The sequence below is a fragment of the Anser anser genome (assembly GCF_964211835.1).
Source record: "Anser anser genome assembly, chromosome: 7".
Classification (NCBI taxonomy): Eukaryota; Metazoa; Chordata; class Aves; order Anseriformes; family Anatidae; genus Anser; species Anser anser.
Window position 1 is genome coordinate 19,670,604 of NC_139727.1, and position 23,584 is coordinate 19,694,187.

At 42.8% G+C, this 23,584-nt stretch overlaps 1 protein-coding gene across 19 annotated transcripts in view; it reads right to left on the reverse strand.

Moving 5' to 3' along the window:
• Positions 1-3,344: 3,344 nt before the first annotated feature.
• SGMS1 (sphingomyelin synthase 1) overlaps positions 3,345-23,584 on the reverse strand; it is a 92,775-nt gene continuing 72,535 nt past the window's right edge. For 16 of the 19 annotated variants that reach the window (XM_083844519.1, XM_083844511.1, XM_083844507.1 and 13 more), the window contains 5 exons: positions 18,041-18,883; positions 12,493-12,610; positions 8,193-8,346; positions 7,303-7,469; positions 3,345-4,953 (listed from right to left, as the gene is read on the reverse strand). In XM_083844519.1, coding sequence (XP_083700645.1) covers positions 4,774-4,953; positions 7,303-7,469; positions 8,193-8,346; positions 12,493-12,610; positions 18,041-18,663 — 1,242 coding nt within the window. In that variant the 5' untranslated portion in view covers positions 18,664-18,883 and the 3' untranslated portion in view covers positions 3,345-4,773. Of the gene's footprint in view, positions 4,954-7,302; positions 7,470-8,192; positions 8,347-12,492; positions 12,611-18,040; positions 18,884-19,245; positions 19,325-23,584 lie in introns of all 19 variants that reach the window. The other 3 variants (XM_083844512.1, XM_083844508.1, XM_083844509.1) reach the window with 1 other exon arrangement.

Consider the following 23,584-nt stretch of genomic DNA (forward strand, 5'->3'; position numbering starts at 1 on the left):
TTCCTGCGCTCAGACTCACAGCTCTGACTGCTTGACCTGTTCCACATACAAGAAGCCAAGATGAGCTAAAAATAAAGAAAACCAATTGTTGTTCAAGTGACTTGTTTGCTAGCATGTCTTACTTCCAGGGAAAAAGGAAATGTGCAATTATGGTAATGCAGACAAAGCTTTGAAACACCATCTGGCGGGCTTGTGGAGGTTACCTTGTGCTGCATGCTCCAAGCTAAAGGCACCAAACCTATTTCTCTTTCCTTTAACAACCTGTAGAACAACCTTTTACTGCTTTGAGGCCATTCCGATGAACCACAAGATTGTGCCACGGTGACCAGCGACCAGTGCTGCCGCAAGCAACCAGGCAAAGCCTGAGCAGAAGCAATTCCCAGAAGTCACCCAGAGCATCACTACTGGATCCAAGGGAGAGACCCCTCAGCTCAGCAGCTGCTTTGCAAAGTCTGGGGAGGCAGATGCATTGAATCATTACGTGGGGAAAACTTTGAATGAAGGGCTTTGTTTCTAACAGGGGTGAAGGCAGACCGAGGGAAAGCTCTTGCAGAAGCTGCCCCCATCAGGCTGATGGGGCTGGGAGCAGCCTGGGGTGGGTTGGAGCCTGTGGTAGCTCCTGAGTGGAGGAAGCCAGGGCAGCTGGCAGTCTTCTTGGTGCTTAGGAGTGGAGGAGACATTGGAAGAAACCAGGCAGCAGCTAACTTTGGCTTCAGCCTGTGCTCTCCTGGACAAAGCACATTCCCCCCCCCCAGCCCTTGCTTCCCCTCAAGCCCTTCACCAACCTGCAACAAATTCATGTGGTGTCTGGTCATATTTGGAAGCATTTGTTAGAAAACAAACACTTTGGTGACAACAAAAGTCAACAAACATCCACATTTGCACCCAAACCAGCATTTATCAGTTGTTCTCTTGCCCCAGGCTGTTTTGCTCAAAGCTGCAGAGCAGCAGCCACACAGGCATGGCCCTTACCTGGGATGCAGGAGAGCACCAGGCAGGAGCCACTCCGAGGACAAGCCAAGCAGCACGTGCAAAGCAAAAGAGCTGCAGCCCAAGATTGGGAAAGCCTTTCTAGGAAACTCTTCTTGCTCCCTGAGCCTGGGGACAGAAAAAATGACATGGCGGAATGGGGCAGATCCTTCCCAAGCTAACTCCAGCTGTACCTGTGAAAAAATTGAGCAGAAGATAGAGGCTGGGCTGCTCTACACCCATTACACACCAACTGCCTGCCAGTGACGTGAACCACCAGGTCCAGCGCTGCTGCTGAAAACCACCTGCAACCAAGTCGGGGGGTTCCTGCCTGCTCCCAAAACTTGCTAGACTTCCAAATGCTGGGCCCGTGTAAGAAAATTGGTGTTGATTTTTTGCTATGTGTATTCTTGAGATGCATGGGAACACCACGCTGCACCACATGGAGGGTTCATCTCTGCTGGTAGGTGGGGTCTGGAAGCAGTCCCTAGGAAACAGTCAATAGGAAGCCACAAATCCTTCCTGCAAATACATACGTGAATGTTTGCTCCAACAGCTGCTGAATCAGACTGGGAAAGCTGCTGGAGCAGTAACTCGTGGTGGCTCGTCCTTGGGGAGCACTCCAATACCCTGCCACCAGAACAAGGACAAGCAAAGGGCAAGGGGTGCAGCCGCCCCCAAGTCAAAGCAGGAGGGCTGAGCTTGATGGGCAATAATCGATCATTGCAGAGAACAAAAAAGACAAGTGGTTGTTGCCCTTGCTTGGCCTGTGCTCCTCAAGAACTTTCCCTCTCTGTATTTTACAGGTCTCAAAACTTTTCCCACCTGAAAGGACTGAAAACTAAACTGGGATGGGGCATCCCAGAGCAAGGGGATGAGCAATTGGTGGTTCAGCCTCAGGATGGGGACAGGATTGCCCCTGGAAGTTGCCCAAGAAGCTTACCCCAGAAATACCCTGCTCCAGAGGGCGTTAGAAGCCTCCAGCAGCACCTCTTGGCTACGGCTCCTTCAGGGAGTGAAGGCAGCAGCATCAGGGTACAAGCATCATACCTGAGTAACCTGGGGGAAACTCAGCTCGTGTTCTGACGGTGGGAAACGTGAGATCCCCAATCATTACTGAAATGCTGAACAACAAGCAGCTGCACTCCACCACCCGCAACGTTAGCGCCATCACAAGCCATTGCCCACCTTAAACAGCTGGCACTGCTGAGCATATATTCACTGCTACTGACAGGAAGGAGAGGAACAAGGCAGCACGAGCACCGCAGCCTGCAGTTAGCACTGACACAGAATTTTGTCCTCTATCTGTTCCCTTGGTCCCCTCCTCCAGACTTGGCAGTGACAAGAGCTATGCCGTATTGCTGAGCTTAATGTCACTGCCTGCCCAGTTATTCTGAAGACAGCATGCTTTATTACAGCACAGCTCTTCTGTGAAAAAATGAAACCATGTTTAGCCAGATCCATGCAGTAAGTCAGACACTACAATGCAGAATTCAGCAGATTCCATTTAATGTCATGTGCATATATCCATACATTTACTTATGTCAATGGTTTTGATGTGCGTGACGCCAGGTCTTGAAAAATCTACTCATTCATTTATGTCTGGGAGCATGAAGTCTCTCAAGCAATCATCTCTGGATGGGTTAGCTTTTTTAAACTCAGCTTTCAACCACATAGTTGCAAAGATAATAACTCCCAACTCAAGGCAAAGCATGCGGAGCTAATCCCTGAAATTCGCAGACAGCTCTGCAAATGCTGTTGCAAAGAGTTTTGCAAAGAAATGTGGGACATGAGGAAATCCCTCCCAGGGCGAAGTGGTAAGAAATGGGTTAGTCTTGTCTAGCATCCCAAGCAACAGCAAGGCAAAGCAGCAGAACACGGGATTGATTCTTCAAGGCGGTCTTAGGCTGAGAAACAGGGCAGAGAAGTAGAGAGAAATCATCAAAAAATAAAATTAAAAAATGACACTTCACCAATTTCACCATAATGTACTCACAGAAATTTGACTTTTTTTTTTTTTTTTCTCAGTTAAAGCAACAAGATTGGTAGCTCCTGGGGTTATGGGTGTTTACCCTGCAATGTGCTCCATCCCAGCAGTTTTGGGGTAGATTTTTCAAGCCCTGGTGATGGTTCCAAGGAAGGCTTCTCAGATCTGCTCCCAGCTCCCAAACGTTCAGAATCTATTGCATAGCATTTACTTCAGATAAGGCACTGATTTGCCAAAGGTGAACAGCAATTCAAAATTAATGCAGTTTCCATACAGTCCAAATTTGATGGCCTACAGTGCAATAACATGTAAAATTAAAGGCAAAGTTAAGAAGAATAAACCCAACTTTAAATTTAAAATTAATATTAAGAAGATAAAGGAAACTACATTTTTCAAAAGCCTTTTTATTTTCCTTCACCATTGTTGTTTTACAATACAAATATCACCTTGTGAATACACAAAAACCCTACAGAAGATAACTCTGCTTCACGTAAAATACAGAATGGATATATATATATATATTTATATATATATTTTCTCTTCATCATTCTTAAAAAAACTATTTTGTTCTGCACATTGGCAAGATTAGGATAGAATACTTCCCCAGACATACAGTATGTATGGTAGGAGTGAAACTTATAATTACATGCAGTTTCTGCACAAATATTTTAAAGAAATAGAATATCTTTGTTGTTTTTCAACAACATCTCAATACGGGATGGAGAAACCACTCCTAGTTCACTCAGTGATCATTTGTAAAATTCTTAAAAAACAGGAATTCATGGCTGTTTTCTTTTTAAAATACAGCTACCAAGTAGACAATAAAGTGATATATTTAGTATGATCTGCCCACAATGTGTGAACAAGATCTGACCCTTTCTATTTGGTTTTTCCCTAGACATGGCAATTTCAACATTATAAGCAAATTTCCAGTTTAATTTAGCTATAAATGCAAAAATTAGTAATTATACAGTATATATAATTCTGCTTTCATGGAATACTTTATTTTAAATAAAAACATTTAAGACTGCCTACTAACCATACAATCAAGACAAGAAAGGCACTAGAAACATAGACAAATCTCTCTCTCCCAAGAAGCATTTTCTTTAAATTTTAACTCTCTATTCTCTGACATGTAAAAATCTTTTTAAATTTAATTTTCATACACATTTTGAAAAATAAAGTTAGGAAATACTTAGAAAATCACTTTACAACTTTTTTTTTTGCACACTTTTTGACACAGTCACTGCAGATTCTACAAAATCAAGATTACCAAACCTTCCTGTGTCTATCATCTTATTTGTATCACGGTGCAACAGGTAGAAAGATTTCTTGATTTTACCCCAAGGCAGGTATTCAGAAACCTTCATATAGTCATTTGCTAGAAAATGGCTTACAGCCCAATCTTTGGGGCAAGAGATATGAAAAGTATGTTTTCCCAAGAAAATAATATGCATTATTCCCAGACGTGACTGGAAAGACCAGAACTTATGATAGAAAAGATTTCATTTATGCTCTCGCATCATATACAAAGGAACATGGTGATGGGTAATGAAAATCCCAAATCTATTAACAAGAAATGTGTAACAGTGCATGATAAGTTAAATTTTCTTTATTGTTGTCCAACGCAGATCCTTTGGAGAGAAAAAAAGATCACAGTGCTTACCAGGTAACTGAATAGATTAAGTCAAGGTAACTGTTAAAAGAAAGGGTTAGGGAGGGGTTGATTTTTTTATTTTTTATGGCATCTTCTCGTATGGAGTTCTTAGCACTTGGGACAGGTCCTTTTCCCCCCCATTTTGTCCATCAACACACTGTTATGTGTCATTCACCAGTCGGCTGTATTTCACCTGCCTGCCTCGATGCAGCACCGGCCAGGGGAAGGGCCAGTGGTAGGAGCGAGGTACAATTCCTTGGACATTCTTTTCGAAGTACTGGAAGGGCTTGTACCACCAGACCCTCGCAAGGAGGTTGGTTTGGGAAGCTTCTTTTAGCACCTGCAGAAAGATAATTAGGAAAAAAAAAATTACAAGAGAGCACACTACTTGCATGACTTCACTGCATGTTGATTTCTACCATACATCAGTGGCATTCTGCTTACAGCTGCTTCCAAAAATCTCTTGGTATGTGTAGATACCTGCCAAACAAACCTACAAGGACAAAGATCCAGAGGAGCCAAGATACTTTTCCACAGCCTTCCTGCACACATGACCAGTTGCTCTGAAGTGAGGCTCACCGTCATTTCCAAGTCCTCAGCTGCTAAACAGCCCCATTGGAAAAAAGTGATGGGCAAGAAAGGTCAATCTCACCTCTCTGTTGGGAATGGAAAAGACCCGCCCCAAAGCATGGCTGTTTCCATAACTATATTTGAAATTATCTGTAGCTCCAGAATCCTTTGCAAGTCCACTTGTGTGCATGCACACCAGTGAGCAAGGCACCTCAACCCATCCAGAGGAGGGAGCGAACCCTGCCCCAGCCTCCGCATGCTCTCAAACCGCATCCACCCACCCATTTGCTTCTCCTAGCAAAAGCAAGCCACTGCTGAGACGAAAGGAGTGGGTGAGGAAGTCATGCAACTACCTCGCTGCACGTTTGTTATGACAGAACAGGGAAGAGCTGTATGAGCCCACTGGGAAGTGTAAACACAGGATTCGTATACCAAGCTTTCTTTCCGTGTTATAAACTCACACGTAAAAAAAAAAAATGTCTTTAATGCTGGGGTTACTTCTGCTTTCAATTTTAAGGTCAGTCACAAGCCACGGGCCTCTGCACGTGGAGCAGCACCAGGAAGAGGCACTAGGACACAAAGGCACGCCCAGGTAAGGAGCCAGGGATTGGCATTTCCCAACATCCCAGCAGATTAGGGAAGCAATGCTGAGCCATCTTCTGTGAGTCACACCATGCAGCAAAACAGGTACATTTCTATACATGAAGGCGAAGAGTTTTTCTGAAGCAAGTCCTCAGTAGCACTCAGGGTAACTCTGGCTTCAGTAGCTTCCAGCTCGGAAACATGGCCACTCAGCACTGTCATTCTGACAGAGCACAGGAGCAAATCTGAGGCATGGAACTCAGTCCAGTGCTATATGACAACAGATAGGAAGTTTAAACACAGTCTGCTGTCAAACACAGCAGGTCCTGAACTGGCTGAACATTAAGCTGCATTCTTTGCAACCAGGAATTTGGAGGGAGAAATCTACAACAAGGCTTGACTGTGGGGTACTGCTTCAAGCAGAATCAAAGCCACAGGAATAATATATGCCATGGTAGCTAGATGACCCTGGTATGAACTAAAAATCATCACTGCCATAATATTAACTAACTTCCTACCATCACAGGAGGCTTTTATCAAGCGTAATAAACTGGACTCATATGCAACAGGCAAGCAAAATATCTTCTCCATGTTGTGTAGAAAAAAAAAATACTTGGACACTGATTTGTTGTTACAGACCTAAGAAAAGTTACCTTAAGTTTCTCTTAACTCACTATGCGTCCTCTCCACAGATAACAGAATTGTGCATTTTTGTTCACATTCTTAGGCAATGGTAAGCTCATCTTTTCACTAGCTTATCCAGTTCACTGACAGGAAAGTAAGAACAATGAAAATGGCACAAGACCTCATTTAGACCTTCGTATCACTTACGGCTGCTCTCTGATCAAGTATTTCAGTGTTGTAAAAAACATACTTTGTTATCTCCCATCATGTGATGCATCTCCTCCTAAGCAGCTCCTTCTTCTCAGTATTTCCCCCATCACCCCATTTTTCATGTCTTCTCAGGCACAGACCTTAGGACAGGAGCAGGCTGGGCTCTCACCCACCATCCTCCAAAAGGAAAGTATTTCCCTTGGTTAGAGGAGCGAACTTACCCACTTGGAAACACTTTGAAAAACTGGTTCATTTTTTGTGAAGCCTCATACTGTTCTTCAAGAGACCTATCACTCAAATAAAGGGCACACAACAGAATACAAGGTATTCTGGTACCCAGGTAGCTTAAAGAAGTACCACTTCTAAATGGTTTGCTCTAATACAACAAAACCTCTTCAGCCCAAATTCAGAGAAACTTCAAAAAAATGAGGTTACACAGCCAAAGGAGGTAGGCCTGCTTGCCTGCCTGCAGGAACACCTTCAGATATTTTTTGCGGTCAAGGCACAAGATGAACCCAACTGATGACTCTTCTTCTTTCCTGCAAGCCCAAAGTGAAGGGGGAAGAGCAGGGTGCTTCACAAGAGATGGGTGCTTGTCCATTCCTACTTCTGCAGAAAGGCTCAAGGCAAAGTGTGGATATTCACCCACTGCCACGCTACAGCAAGCAGAGCCATGTGGATCCAGAGACTGGGAGAAACTCACTTGCTGGTTGGCCATCGTGTGATACCACCAGAAAAGTCTTGTAGTGATGTAGTAAGCCACCACCACGTCCACAGTGTAGTGGTCATGAGCAAGGAGGATGCAGAACATCCCAACCATGCTGAGCGTCCAGCAAAGCCAGTGATACCACCAGAGTCGCCGTGGGGAATCTGTAAAGAAGCACAAGCAATGATTATTTCAAAGTGTAATGTTATTGGTGCTCAAGACTACTGCTGTAATTAGCAGAGGACACAGCCTGCAATCCTGAGTGGATAGTGTGACGCCAGCGTTAAGATTAAGAGCAGGAATGCTGAGATCACAAAAGAAGCATCATTCTCTTAGGGTGTGACTCTACCTACGAGAACAATTTAATAAGATACTTGGAAAATAGAAAGGTTATGAAATCTTTAAGAGGCCTGACACATAAAAATCTAATGTATTGTGGTCTGTAGCATCCACTGTTTTGTACTTCAATATAGACTGTATATAGCTGACAATCCATTCCTCCTGCCTTCCATAGGAGATAAATGTATGCATTAATTCTTGCAAAATGAGCAACCTTGCATTTAGCATGGCATCTATCTCTCCCTAGACAAGGAGATACATAGTTAAAGTACCATTCATCAGGCAGGGTGCAGGAAAGTATAAACTATATTTTAAAGAAAACAGTTCTGAAATAAAATGCATAATTCAGTCATCTACATAGTAAAGCGTTTAGCTTTGTCTCCAAAGTTTTCTTTTTCAGTAAGGCCTATGTCCTTGAAGTAGTGTTACTTTTCTTTAATTGAAAGGGGTGCATTTTTACTTTAATTGTATTTACTAATCACAATAATGCTTTAATAAGCAGATAATTTATACAACAGGAAATTCACCATGAACAGTGACAAACTTACACTCTTTGATAAATAAGTATGTAAGAGTTAATATGACGGTGTGACCGCTGTACAGATAGTCGCCGCACATGTTGTGGGATCCTGTGATGGACAATCCTCCACCAGCAATCAGTTTCATTATCCTTCGCAGATGAGATTCCCAGTCTCCAAATAGCTGGTGAAAGAGTGAAACACAAACGTGTGGTAACGTATCAGCAGTAACTTTCCTAAATTTAAAGCATGGCATTAGCCAGCAACTTTGTCTCTCTCTTATTCTCTCTTTTTGCGTTGCTTTTTATTCAGTAAATCCTACCACCTTTCCCAAAAGCCAGCAATATATTTCCAGAGGAAAAGAAAAAAGACTGGAAATGAGACTTTTTTTTTTAATGATCCTTTGCATGCATTATAGAGAGTCTTCACGTGAGTACAAGCTGCACACACCTGCATTCATTTGTTTCGAGTATTATTTTATTTGAAGTATTCCCAAGATAGGAAGTCAAAGAAATTATTACAATTCCCTATAAATACAATCATCTGAAGGATTACTGTTTTCTCCTACACTCACAGAATAGAATGAAGAAGGAAATATTATTTACACATACAGATATTTATGAAAGTATGCACATGTGTAAAAAATCCCTTTACCTGGTCACTTTTGGTTGCGATGAAAAACATGGCATTTTTCAGTATAATACTGAATCAGAAGAACGGTCCAAGAAGTGTTAAACTCCTGTCTGTGCCTACACTCAAGAGTGCCACGCTTATGGTAAAACAGGCAGGTGAGCAAAAATTGTTTTCTGTTATTCATAAATACTTATTACTGCTACCATGGCATAATCTTTATCTGAGGTCTTGCTGACAGCCTTTGCTAAAGTTCATGGCTGTGCGGGAAAATATTTTAGCAGGAATCTTCAAGCAGAGGTAATAGGTTCAGACTTTTTATTCATTATATCCTTGGGAGATGCCACATATGTGCAGTGAGGATCAAAATAATGACTATTGGAAAACCTAGGAATTCCGCAATACAGTCTCAAAAATACAGTTTCACAAAAAGAAAAGGGGTTAAAAATATTCCCAGCTATAGTTAGAAATTTGTCATGTTCTTTAAACATCTGTTTTCCCTTCTGTTCAAGAGACAAAGCACTTCAAATAAATCAAACTTTATTTAACTGATCTTGTTCATAACAACACAAGCCCTACAGATGATAATCCAACAGAAAATAAGATGAACTGCCTAACCTGTACATCTAGCTGCCTAACGTCACATTTAACACACAAAATAGAGCATCTCACTCACTTCAACATCTATGGCAGCCCCTGCCCTGCCTTGAAAAGCCTTCAAAATCATTTCTTCCCACCTCACATTGCAAAAGAACAAGAAATGGTGTTTGTCAGCACACGGTGCCAATTCTGCAAGGGCTTCCATTCACACAATCCACACGAGCAACAGGGACGTTCCTCACACCCGAGGGATATGCTCTGAACGACCTCCAACACACCATGTTGGCTCAGAATGTGTTTCTGAAAACCTTCAATTTGCCTTTGGAAAGCCAAATCGAAGCAAACCAAGATCTTCTTGCCCCTTTCCTTCCTACCAAGTGCCCTACAGGCAGTCGACAACGTCCCCAGACCTTGCTTTTGCTGCTTCCAGCTCTAACACCAGCCCAACTGTTAAACAAAACCACAAAAATGTGCGCTGTGGGAAAAGCCCAACCAGGATGTGCTGAGCACCTCCGGGACCCAGCAGGAAGCAGGAACCATCTGAGCTCAAAGGAGGCAGCCAAATGGATCAGTGCACTCAGCGTGCTGGATCCTTACCTCATTTTATCGTCCACAGTAACCATTTAACAGCCAGACAAGAACATAGAACCCCCGACTGGCCATTGCACGTATCTTCCTCCTTTGTTTTAAAGCTCCTTCTTGCTTTAACAATAGGAAATCGTACTTTTTGGACAGATCTACACAAAGCTTTTGTAGCATTTAAATATTTCCTGCTTGCAGTTCCTTACAAAACTTAAAAATGCTCCCCAAAACTGCTCTTCACAATCCCCTGCAGCTCAGTAAGGTGTTGAGAAGCTTTTTCCCACCACTGTATTTATAGCTTTCAAGAAAGCCCAGCTGATCTTTTTAAGCAGGGCAATAGAAGGACACAACATTGGCTTGTCTGAGTAATGAGAACAAGCTCATTGAGTAATGAGAACAACTTGCCAATGCTGTAAATTTACAAAAATGGCAGATTTACTCACTTTGCTCCCTGTGTGTTTTTTTAAGTTTCATAATAGCTGACTGATCAAATACAATGTTGACTCCTCTCCCCCTCACTTTTCTTTACAAAAGACTTAGGTCCCTCAAGAAGCCACATGTGGCTTGGCAAGTCCTCTGGGCTGTCAAATAAACAATACAGCACGTTTGTTGGCTTTACTTCCCTGAGGAACCCAAGCGTTTCAGCTTTGTTTGTCCCACAGGCTTGTATGTACCAGCAATCTTCAACAAAGTTGTGACAGCACGTGTATCAAGCCAAAACACAATCTTGATTTATGACTTTGCTACCTGTCATCTAATTCATGGTTGTGCAAACAAACCTGCTGAACTGTGCATGCTAAAGATGTTCAGATGTTTCACAGAAATTAGTCCCCGTCCCCCCCCTTTCTCCTGTCTGTGCTACAACTTACGTAGAAGGGGCAAGAAAACGAACTGCTATGGAGAAAGAACATGTGCGTCTAATACACAAACCTTGTTTCCTATGCTGTGTGAGAGAGATGGATCATGGAATCACCAAATCATTCAGGTTGGAAAAGATCTCTAAGATCATCTAGTCCAACCCTTAACATGGTACCGACAAGTCCACCACTAAACCATGTTACTGAGTTCTACAGCTACATGTTTCCTGAAGACCTCCAGGGGTGGTGACTCAACCACCTCCCTGGGCAGCCTGTTCCAATGCCACACAACTCTCTCAGTAAAGACTGAAAAACTCCTAATACTCAACCTAAACCTCCCCTGGTGCAACTTGAGGCCCTTTCCCCTCATCTCATCATTTGCTGCTTGGGACAACAGCCTGATCCCCACCTCACTACAACCTCCGTTAAGGTAATTGTAGTAAGGTCAATAAGATCTCCCCTGAGCCTCCTCTTCTCCAGACTAAGCAACCCCAGTGCCCTCAGCTGCCCCTCACAGGCCTTGTGTGCCAGGCCCTGCACCAGCTTCGTAGCCCTTCTCTGGACACGCTCCAGGGCCTCGATGGCCTTCTTGTAGTGAGGGGCCCAAAGCTGAACACAGTACTCGAGGTGCGGCCTCACCAGAGCAGAGTACAGGAGGACGATCACCTCCCTGGTCCTGCTAGCTGCACTAGTCCTGATACAAGTCAGGATGCCGTTGGCCTTCTTGGCCACCTGGGCACACTGCTGGCTCATGTTCAGGCGAGCATCGACCAACACCCCCAGGTCCTTTTCCTCTGCACAGCTTTCCAGCCACCCTGCCCGAAGCCTCTAGCGTTGCATGGGGTTGTTGTGACCAAAGTGCAGGAGCCGGCACTTGGCCTTGCTGAACCTCGTACCGTTGGCCTCAATCCAGCCTATCCAGATTCCTCTGCAGAGCCCTCCTACCCTCGAGCAGATCAACACATCCCCCCAACTTGGTGTCATCTGCAAACTTACTGAGGATACAACAACACTCCTTGTTTCATGAATTACCGTGAATTACCCTTCAACATTGACTTAAAGAGATTTGTCTAAACAACTCCATCTCAGTAACTTGGTTTCAGCCATGGTTTTCTTAAGACTGTTTTATTTTTTGGCACAACAAACAGAGCTAGTTCAAGGAGGAGGGGAGCAAGTGTTTGCACTAACACAATTGCAATATATGCAGGGGCAAATAGCAGCAAAGGGGAGAGTTTTTCATGTAAAACTGTCCTTAAAAAGTCTCTTTGGGTCAATTTCAAGTACAAATCATAATCAGATTTGACACACTGAAGTGTTTAGAAATGTGTCACATATGGAACTTCTGTAGGTAGCAACCTTTGACCACTTCAATGGAGACAAAAAAATGCTGAACATACAAATCAGTTCCAACTGCTAGAGAAATTACATAGATTTACACTTTTTGAAGGATGAAAATGCTTGCCCTGCCCAAAAGCAAATTGCCAGCACCTTAGCCAAGAGGGAAGCTGATGATCTGCAGATGGAAGTCTCCCTGTGATGCCAAGTTGGTATTTCAAATTAGTAGCAATCACTGCGAAAGGACTGCTCACGGTTTTGGCATCAGCAGGACAAGGGGAAAACATGAAGATTAAAATAAAGAAAAGTAGCAAGATGAAGTTTACCTTTGGAGAACACTTGAAATGCATGCCAGGTACTGGGAGTGTAGTTACATACATTGTAATACACCGATACAAGTATAGTGTGCCAACTATACAGAAAAATCTTCTGCTAATTATAGACCTAGAAGAAAAAAAAAAAAGAGAGGAAAAAGAAAAAGGAGGTTACTCAATGCAAATACAACATGCAAGAGTAAATAAAACACACAAGCTATTTACTTTTCTCTTCTTGATGCTTTTGAAATTCATGACTTATTCATGTATACCAACTTGCACCTGTGGATACTGAATTCCTTTACAAATATTCCCACGCTTTACAGGTCAGAAGTACACAAACAACTCAACTAACATTACCCATGAAGTTGATTACATGAAATTTAAGGATTAGAATACAAAAGCCTGCTCAGATTTAGTGCTGAAGACATTAAAAGGGATTTCATGCCCCACACCCCTCCATTAACTTAGATTGGTCACTAATTTTCCATTCAAAGCAGGGGATAAAGTTACTGCCTTTCATCTTATAAAGAAAATATTGTAAGTTAATTTCTGCTGACACACACCCTTTAGTAATTACAAAGGATTGCTTTAGAAGAAATAGCTTGTATGACCCAAATGAATGAGAACATATCTTTATTGAGCGGCATTAAGAGAGGAAGCAATTCACATCAGCAATAAAACATCCCAAATATAAACTTAGAGCTGCATTGGCCACAGGATAGGGTGTTTCCATAGGAAAGCACTCTCCAGGCAAGCAGCTGTAGCTGCATAAGATTCACTCAGTGATGGCTGCCAGTAAGTTGCTGAATTCTGGGGTAACGTAGGGCAGTTCTGCAGAAACAGTGAGAGCACCCATTGTAAAGGGCTGCAAGTTTGACTTGGAAGTGACTGCCAGCCCCAAAACAGGCCTACTGAGTTTCACTGCTACCTAGCAAGTAAAATGTCATAAGGAAAGAACCATGGCAATTAAATCCCTTCCAGCACACCCATCAGGATGGAAAGCAAACTATATCTGTCTTGCGTAGCTTTCAGCAAAGAGAAATCACCAACGGCTTTATGAAACGGAGGGCATATCCAATTACAGCAGTTCATGAATTTAATCACTGCTGTGTCCTGCTGCTACAGGCCCTTTTTGTCTGGGTTGATTTTAAATCATTGTTATTTATACTTAGGATAATTTGGGTACTACAAGGTTTGTAATACAAGCTGCAAGTCCTGACATTCATTTGTTGCTATCTTAAAGCTTTCACTGTTAAAAAACAAACAAAACATTTTTACTGAGCTGAGCTCTTTCAAAGCTGGAATTGGCCATTTGTTTTTTAGTTTTTAAAGTTTTTGACAGAGTTATTAAACTGTAGTGCTCTACTCTCAGAGGAGTACAACTTTGCAGTGCCAAATCAATAACAACGTGAATGTCCTAATTTATCAGAAAAGCTTCAAATATAACAGTATAAGTGCATTTTGCACTTGACTGCTCACTGCTATTGAGACAGAACATTTCAAGTGTCCTCCCGCCCCCCAGTGAAAACAGGGACACAACTGGGAGTTAAAAATTATACTTTATTAGTGTAGCTCCATGGACTGAATCATAGAATCCCAGAATTATCTAGGTTGGAAAAGACCTTGAGTTGAAGGCACCATGGCCCCTGGGGTAGTGGTTTTCCTCTGTGGTTTAGGTGCACAGTTTTTCTCTTGGAAGGGTGATCTGTTAAAGACCTCACGTGTGTGCCTGGCTTTTGTAACAATACAGGAGCTTGCTTTTCTTTATACCCTCCTATCAAGACAAAAGGTGAGGTTGGGGATTAAAGACTGAGTAGCACTGCATTCAAGAGACCAAAGAAGTGGCAGTGTTTTGCTGAGCAATTAATGCTTTTATTAACATTACCCATGAAACTACTTGGTTTAAAGATGAATTATGTACTTTAGCTTAGGAAAATCTGCATCAAAGTGCTTTGTACTGTAATTTAAAAAAAATAAAATAAAATCTAAAAGACCTCCTATTTTTTCTTTCTCAACATGATTTTGCTCGTGTGTGGGCCAGCTAACAAGTACACTCTCTAGGCTTATTACTGGCCAGGAGGAACTTTATTACAACTATCCAGATCTCACCTCACGTGGGTAGCGAGTACGCAGCTTTTTCAATCCTGTGAGCACGCAGGCTGAATCAGATGTCAAACACTGCCAAAAACCATCGCTGTGCTTCTCCTGAACCATCTGGGAATGCTTCCCAGAGAAGTTAACAGGACTTTGGCAGTGCTTGCAGACAGGCAGCTTGCCTGGGCTCCTCGGGCTCCCTGCTGTGTCTGTGGAAAAAGGCTCGGGCAGCCCAGGGTCCCCAGCCAAGCATCCACCCCGCTCCTGATTTCTGGTGAAACCAGCCAAATCCCCCTGCCATAAACGCCACGGACAGTGCTCTGCATGGATCCTTGCGTCACATCTAGTGCCTGGCACCAAAACCCTCACTCCTGAGCAAGCCATTGAGCAGGCAGGGCAAAGGCAGATGGAAACTCCACTATCTGCCTGAAGTTAAAATTAATTTTTACGCACGAAAGCAGTAACAGAGGCCAAGGGAAAGTCTGCACCATGGTTAGCTGAGTGAACACATCCAGCATCCTCTTCCATTTTGGCGTAGCTTTGCAGTCCAACAAAAGACACATAGGTCTTACTCGACACCATCATGCAATCCCTGGACTACACAAGGAAGGTCTGAGTGATCAGTATCATGAATGACACACCCCTATCAGCCTTCGTCTCCTGGGAGAACAGCAGGCTCATCTGGGATGAAATCAGGCTATTGGTAAACATGGGTGCAATATGACAAGCAATAAGAGTTTCACTGCTTGACAAAGACAAGTGTTTCAGGAAAAGCCTGCAACAAGGAAACTGCCTCCTTTGGTTAAAGGTCCAACCCAGCCACTGGCTGCAATTCAGCTCATGGACAATAATGCTTCTGGTTCATCAGCGATCCTGAACTTTCCCTCAGAGAGGGCCACAAACGGTAGCGCTCTCATCTGAACAACCACCTGGCTTCACATCTCATCTTCAGATCTCCAACGGGCTGTGGCAATCGCCATCCCTGGCACCACTGGAAGTCAGAAAAGTGACGAGGGTCCATCTGGCTTAATTTCCTCCCTTTGTTCTTGAATTAAGTTCCAAAGGAAGGTGATAACCCACGCCACAAAAGTGATTCAGCTCTTTTATAGCATTTTGTGGTTCACCAACCAAAGCCACAAGAGCAAGGTCCTCAGGAGAAAGCTGTGTCACTGTCCTGTTCCCATAAGCATCTCTCCTGCTTTTTCCTTCTGCTGCATACTGACAGATCGCAGACCTTGATAGCTCTGCTCCTTTACAACAAGAAAGCAGTATGTGACCAGGACACATACTGACTGGCACAGTCCAGGACTGGTAATGAAAATGGAAAGCTCTGTGACTCCAACTTCCCTTTACACTAGAGGAAGAATGAGTGAATACATCAAAGTAAATGGAGGGAAAACTCTCCACACCTATCAACGATGCCATAAAACTTTGTTATCAAGTCAACCCATCCCCCACTGCTTTGAAATCTCCAAGGACCTTATGGATTCTGCTGTTCTTAATTCATCACTGTGTGTTTGATCCCTTGTACTGCCCGATTAACCTGACACTCCATTTTTGAGAGCACTTCCACATGGCCTTCTCTGGGTGCTCCCCTTGGTTTTGAACATTTTATGCTCAGGGACACCAAGTCTACGGTTCCCCTTTTCACCGTAGGCAGCTGGACCAGAGCAGGGAGGAGAGTTCAGCACTGCAGCTACTGACGTAGGATCTGATACAGAAGCTGATAAAGCCATAAACAGAACAAGAGAACACACCAGGGTAGTCTTCCTCCTATAAATGTGTGCACGTTAAAAAAAAAAAAAAAAAGGCAGTTTCACAGTTTCTATAATAAAAATAAATGGACTAAAATAACCATTCTAGAAACTTTCCTTTAAGGAACACCATCTCTGTAAAAACATACAATGGTTTTGAAATTTCAGCTGAGAAAATACATTAACTAGTATAAAGCAACAGAAAAGGTGAAAAAAACAGTCTCAGGACTGATTTATTTTTCCATTGCTCACTCTATCTATTAATGACCTTTGTATTTGATAAAATAAGGCTTTTTTTTTTTTATAGGAAGTGCTCATACACAGTGCATTAGTGAAAAGACACAAAGCAAAAGCTGTGTCTCCACAGTATCTGGATTAGCTCCCTGGAATGAGAAGTTCACAGCATCTTATGGATTACTTCTACATTTAGCTATGGAAACCTACAACTATATTGCATAAAGGTATCTGCCCTAGCTTAGCAATTCTCTCCTTTCAGGCTATCTGTAACCTTAGCAAGCTGGTGAACAACCTGCTCACATTTAAGTTTTAAAGTTTTTCTCCATTACAAGAGTGAGTGGCATCTGGTTTTACTTTTTTGAAAAAGGGCAATCTAAAATTCTACGGTCATTACGAAGTCCTGTAAACCAAAGGATCTTGTATTGAACATGGTGGTGCCCAAGTTATACGCCTTCCAATTATTATTTTTTCAAACATAGAAGCCACATAAAAGAGTCAGGGAACAGGTAAAGAAAGAGATCCTGCATTAGCAGAGAAGAGAGCCCTTTGGGTTGAGGCAGTTGTGGGGCACGCTTGCATCTGGTTTTTGAAAGTAAAAGTGGCGTGCCACTTCATACTGCTTCAAGCCACTTGACTTTGAAGACTTCACATTCATAGCAGCACAAGGATTTATACCAGATCACTCATGGTAAGGCAGCCCAAGGTGTGGATTTACGGCACTTTAAAAATACCAAATTAAGCATCAGCATGCACATCCACTCTGTAGAGAATAAAAAGTAAGTGCCTTGCACTCGCAGGCAAATTTACCATTGCAATTCTGACCAGGTATGAGCAAGCACCCAGATAACCTTGTAAACTCACTGCGTATCTACACTTTTGTGTACTTTATGGTTAGCTTTCAACATCCTCTGTTCTTGGTGTTACCTGTCCCACCTAATGTCAAGCAGAAAATATACTTCAAAACTTTTTATGCAGCACTGCTTAGGTGCACAGACTAAACCACTGCCTGCTGTTTTTGTCCAAGAGTACTGTAAACTTAGGGTAGGATCTTCACATCAGGCAAACTACAGTGAGACTAAATCCATCCCAAGTCAGTTCACAGTTGATGAGTTATGTCAGCATAAGTTGTCCTCATTTTTATTTAGACAGAGCAGTCAACTGAGTTAAGAACATCATTATATCCAATTCAAGGTTTTTCACATGTGAAAAGGGCTCAAGTTAACTCTGCAGGCAAGCAAGACCAGTGCTGTTCCTTGGTTTCTGATGTGGCAGTTGGACTGAACTCCCCAATTTAGCACAATAAGCCCAAACAAACTGCAGAGCCCATTGCATGGCATCTATTTCAGTTTGGAATACCAAAATCAGCAATATCACAACAAACTTCATTTTACTTGGATGTAAACCAGTGTCTGACCTCCAAAAGCCGTCACGAGTATGTACACGAGCACTTGGTTTCCGAAGATTTTACTTACTTGTATTTTAACAGCAGCCACTGAACAAACCACAGTCCTACAAGGATCATGCCGTTAATTTCACAAATAGAAAAGGCCCATTGCACCCGATCAAAACGATCAAAAAATGCATCTGGTAGGGGAGGCTGCACCTCCTTGGGAGGCACTCTTTCATGAACAACTGAGATAGTCACTGTGGTAAAGATGAAACAAAAAAGTGCATAAATAAAAGCCAGGAAAGTCTTCCCCCATTCCATGGGATACTGTGAGCGCTCTGGCTCTGGCATGGGGATCTTTATCATCTCCTTCTTATACCCATTTGGCACCCCGTTCAGCTTCATTTTACTACTAAAGCCATTTTCATGTGTGGTGTTGCTCATGCTGACGCGGATGTGCCCATTGATGTGCCCGTTTTTGTGAGCCTCGATGTGATGAGCCATTTTTAAGGTCTCAATCATGTGCAATAGCCGCTGTCCACTGTCGGAAGACACCCGGGAAAGAGGTGTCTTCTTGAAATCCTCCTCCGTCAGGTTGATCAAATCCTGTCCAGTGAAGCTCTTCAACGGCTCACAATACTCCGGCACAGCATTTTCTGTTAGCCAATTTGTCACCTCTTCGGGCGACCACAACACCACTTCTTTCATCTCGCCAGGCAGCTGGAGCGCAGTCTCACATTGATTTTAAATTGGGCAGCAGTCACTGTGACTCCAGTGCATCAGAAAGCTCTTCCTTGGCTTCATCTTGTCCGAGGAAGCAGTTTGGCAAGAGACAAGTCTCTGTCTCTAACCATCGGATGTGAGCACCCAGGCACCGTGAAAAGTGCAGGAAATGGTTCAGTTCATATTCGTGTTGGCATTCTTCTTCCTGTGGAGGAAGGGGGAAAAATGTAATTAAGAGAGTATTTACCAAAAGTTTGCGTTTCATGTTCAAAGACAAAATTTCTGCAAAATAGCCAGACTCAGGCCTGGAAAAGATCAATCAATTTGAGTGCTAGCACTTGTACACACCCTGTCCCTTCTGAGCTTGCTACAGGCTACTCAAGAGCATTAACAATTTTGTATTAAAAACACTGCTTTGCAGCTGTGGCAAGGACTCCTTTTTGCTCCATATTTGTGAGGTTTTCTATTACTGTTCAGTTCTGGTCCATAACCAGTACCCAAACCCCTCTTAAAATCATAATACTAACAGATTTAAGGATTTACAGAGCAAATGGTCATGTCACAAACCTTCTCTTCCCCCACGACCCAGTGGTATCTCATCAAACACACTGCACCTAGTTACTGAATGATATGCCTGGCTTCTGTTCTGCAAGGAAAAAAAAAAAAGTCTAGTGTACCACACCAAATGCTTTTCTACAAGTCAGCAACAAAAAAATGATGTAGATAAAGCAAAGCTATATGGTCTGAAAAAGTAACAGAAGGAAAATCAATGCCCAAACAGGCTATGCTGAAAATAAACCAAAGCATTTAAGTTTGCAGAGCAGATGTTTAGCAGCTCTTCAAGGTAAATTTTATGGTTTCCATGGTACACTGCTAGAATTCAGATGTCTACAGTAAGCTATAAATGAAGTAGTAGAAAAATAGTGCATGAAAAGCTTGACAAGTAGGCCCATGTGAACTGAATGAGGTTCAACAAGTGCAGGGTGCTGCACCTGGGTTGGGGCAATCCCTGACACGAGGACAGACTGGGAGAAGAACTCACTGAGAGCAGCCCTGTAGAGAAAGAGTTGGGGAGTTTTAGTGGACAAAAAGCTCAACGTGAGCCAGCAGTGCATGCTTGCAGCCCAGAAGGGCAACAGTGGGAGGGGAGATTTAGATTAGATGCTTGGAGGAAATTTTTCACTCAGAGCATGGTGAGGCACTGGCACAGGTTGCCCGGAGAGGTTGTGGATGCCCCATCCCTGGAGGTGTTTAAGGCCAGGTTGAACAAGGCCCTGAGCAACCTGATCTAGTGGGTGGCGTCTCTGCCTATGGCAGGGGCTTGGAACCAGAGGTCTCTGAGGTTCCTCCCAACCCGAGCTCTATGAAAAATGAAAGTGAAACTGGGGGGGGAGAAGGGGGGGGGTTGGAAAAAAAGGAACTGCGTAAAAAATTTCTACATCCAGTTAATTAGAAAAAATAGCAAGCTTGGAAAAGCTGTTCAATTACAAAATTTACAGTAAAACAGATATTACTTGCTAGAATCTCTTACTGCATTTCTAAGATATGGGCAGCAAAATCCTCAGCACGATGCAACGATGACGCAGCAGTGTATACCAACAGCAAATGCCCAGGAGTGAAATATTTATACAAAACAAAGTCCTCTCCAGAGCAGAGAAAAAAACATTGAGTACTCCTATTACCACCTTGCCATCCCACTGACCAAGACTGCCAGGCTTCCTTCCCAACTATTTTATTTTGCTCCCATTTTATCAAAGTCTCTCCTGCAGAAGATCACAGTATCATAAACACCAAGTGACCTAAAGAAAGTAACGGCACAGGAAAAAACTGCTTTGCATTTTCAGAAGTCATATCATGCCTTTATCAGCTTAAAGAGTATTTTTAGCTTCTTACGAACTACCGGAGTATGTTTGTATTTTGTCACACGGAACAGAGCTTCCACTCAGAGAAAACAAAATCATCTATAATACTGGCAAGATTTGAATATAAAAGGTACAAAACAGATACAGACCTATGTTCCTTTGCAAAACTTGACTATGCAGCATATAAACATATTTTTTGACCTACAACGTCTAAATTGAGCAAGAAACATAATTTTATTTTTTTTAACCTTCTCTGTGGAATCACCTAGGTCTGATGATTAATAGAAGAAAAAGCTTTGGACAAAGGGCTCACAACACTTTGGGTACACCACCTCTAACTTAGTGCTCATGCCAGGCACACGCATGAAATACGTGAAGCAAACAGGGATGAAGATAAATATTCTCCATTGCGAATACCATGCTATTTTAAAACACAGGAAGAAAAGATACAGCTCTATTTTCCTTCTTTCTTTTTACAATGGGATGGTACTGAGAAAGGCCTTTAGACACAGATCACTTCATTATTCAAGTTGTGTTTAGCAAATCGGTGTTTAGTTACAGAGCTCTGAACATGGAAAACCAGGATTGATTGAATTATGCATGTTAACCCACATTACGAACTCTGACAAGACTTTCACCGAAGGAGTAGCTCAGCTCTCCACTGCACCAGTCCGCGTTGCACTCAATGTACTCACATTATTGCAGGGCACATGAAATCCTGGATCCAGCACCAGCTGCAGCACGAAGCTCAAGCATGAACCCGTACCCTTACTCCCTGCTACTATTACCTTTTTGATGTCCACGATATTTCTGTCTCAGGTGATGTACCAGTAATTCACAGGGAATTCACAGTGTTTATACAGAGAGCATATCACTATCACAAAATGCAGATACACTTTTACGTGTGTCCTTGGGTTGATATCCTGGCTGAAATCCACGAATGTAGCACCAGAAAATGCTCAGCATCAAACTCACAACTAATACTGACAGACTTCTCTATTGCAGTCCAAGTGCTTGCTGTTTTTGAAGGGGGCATCATTTCTGTGACACTCTTGATATGGCAGTAAGAGCCCAAGTTACTCATGTTTGAATCCAGTTATAACACCTTGGCTCTGTCCTGCAGCAGGATGTCATTTCCCTGTGCCACTGAACAGCTACATCAACTGCCTCTGCAAGTTTTGCTTTACAAATTCAGCATGGATTTGGGGTTGTTGAAGCACTCTGCACACACCACAAGGTGGGGCAATATTAAGGATTATTCATTTTAAAATCTGGAGGGACTGCAATCTAGTTTCCCAAACACTCAGAAAGCTACAAAGAAGTAAAGAGCATCTTGAACTATTATCATCCTTACACACGGCCTTTCTGTCCAGACCTTGACAACACATTGCAAGCCTCCTGCTTGCTAGAGGATCCCTCACATGATGATTACAATGCAAAAGAACTGTATTTATCACTGTTCAAGAAAATGCAGCCAACCTTCAAATTACATCTCATTACTTATTATACTTTCATCTCTTCTCACCTGGTCAGAACCAGTAGATTTTAAGATGATTTCTACATGGAGTCTAAAAATTAAAATCTGTTGCCAGCTGCAAATGCTGCTCTGATAGTAGAACAAAAAACATAATATCCTCCTATGGCACCTGGCCTGGCAGCTTTATGAGAAATAGGAAATGTGTGTGCCTTGCAGTAAAACTGTGGGACTCTGCAATATTGGTTTAAAAAAAAACATACAATCAATTCAGAAACCTGCATATACTTTATTCTTTAAGCTCACCATCAATACTGCCTTTAAAAGATACCCTACAGAAGAACAAAGATTGCTCAAATCCTTTGTTTGTGTCGTTATAGAGTATAAAAGCATTTTTCCTAAGAGACTTTATTGGCTGTAAAACTGAAGAATCCTATCTCATATACACACAGACATACACTTTCATCCCTGTTAGAAATCTGGGTCTCACCCTCTGCAGACAAACAGACACTGACAGCATCGGGATCCACAAGGAGTGAAGGAGCAGAAATCCTCAGACCTCACAGATGACGGTTCTGGGAGAACAAGTTCAGCACCCACTGGGTGTGATCTCAGCCTGCTGCTGTCACATCACGGGCGAGTAAATCACTATTGAGCACCTTCCATAAAGTTGGAGTAATTGATACTCATGGGAGGAAGGCTGAGAGGAAAAAGAATACTCTGCTGAGGACGCAGACCTCATTTTGAAAGTTAAAACAAGGAAGAACAGCTAAAAGTTCTAATCAACATTTATCATTCAAGCCTTTATTTCATAGCTTGTCTAACAGAAGACGAGTAGGCAAAAAAGCTTCTTTACTAACAACTCCCAGCTTGTCACATTAAAAATACCTCCCATTTTCAATCACGCATTTCTGAAAGCTTGATCAGATGAGGTTTGCAAAAGCAATTCAGGAGACTAACAGCCCTTGCTGTCCCCACTGCTTCCACGTGATGTTTCTCCTGTCCACAGAAGGTGCAGATGGGCATCGGCCGCTGCAGGGCCACGTCCATGGGCTCAGGCATGCAAGATGACCGGCACACACCCACGCCTTCCCAGCTCTGACATGGGCTGTGAGCTCAGGCCAGGCAACTAAAACGCTCCTTCCATCTGCAGCAGATCTGCTTCATTAAGGAGCCTGTATCTGATAACGAATTATAAATAAGAATGTGATTATCATAATAATGCTGATTGCATCATAATAATAATGACACGGGACAAAACCAGTCTCTCAAAACACCCATCACAAGACCGAGCAAGATGAAGTAACTTGAGCAAGGTCTCTAGCCCCCACCTTCTCATGTTTACACAACTTTTCCTCCATATTCCCAGTGAACATTGAAGTCCTAACTCAAAACCTTCAGATCCTTTTCCAATTTCACGACAGGGAGCACTGCAAGTGAAGTGTCTCTCCCCACCACTTCAACCTGGCTACACAGAGGTTGCAATACCATAACCATGGCTACGCCAGGTTGTACTAGTATTTGAGAGAGCACTGGGAAACCTCACAGAATAAGATTTCTTCTCTTTTGC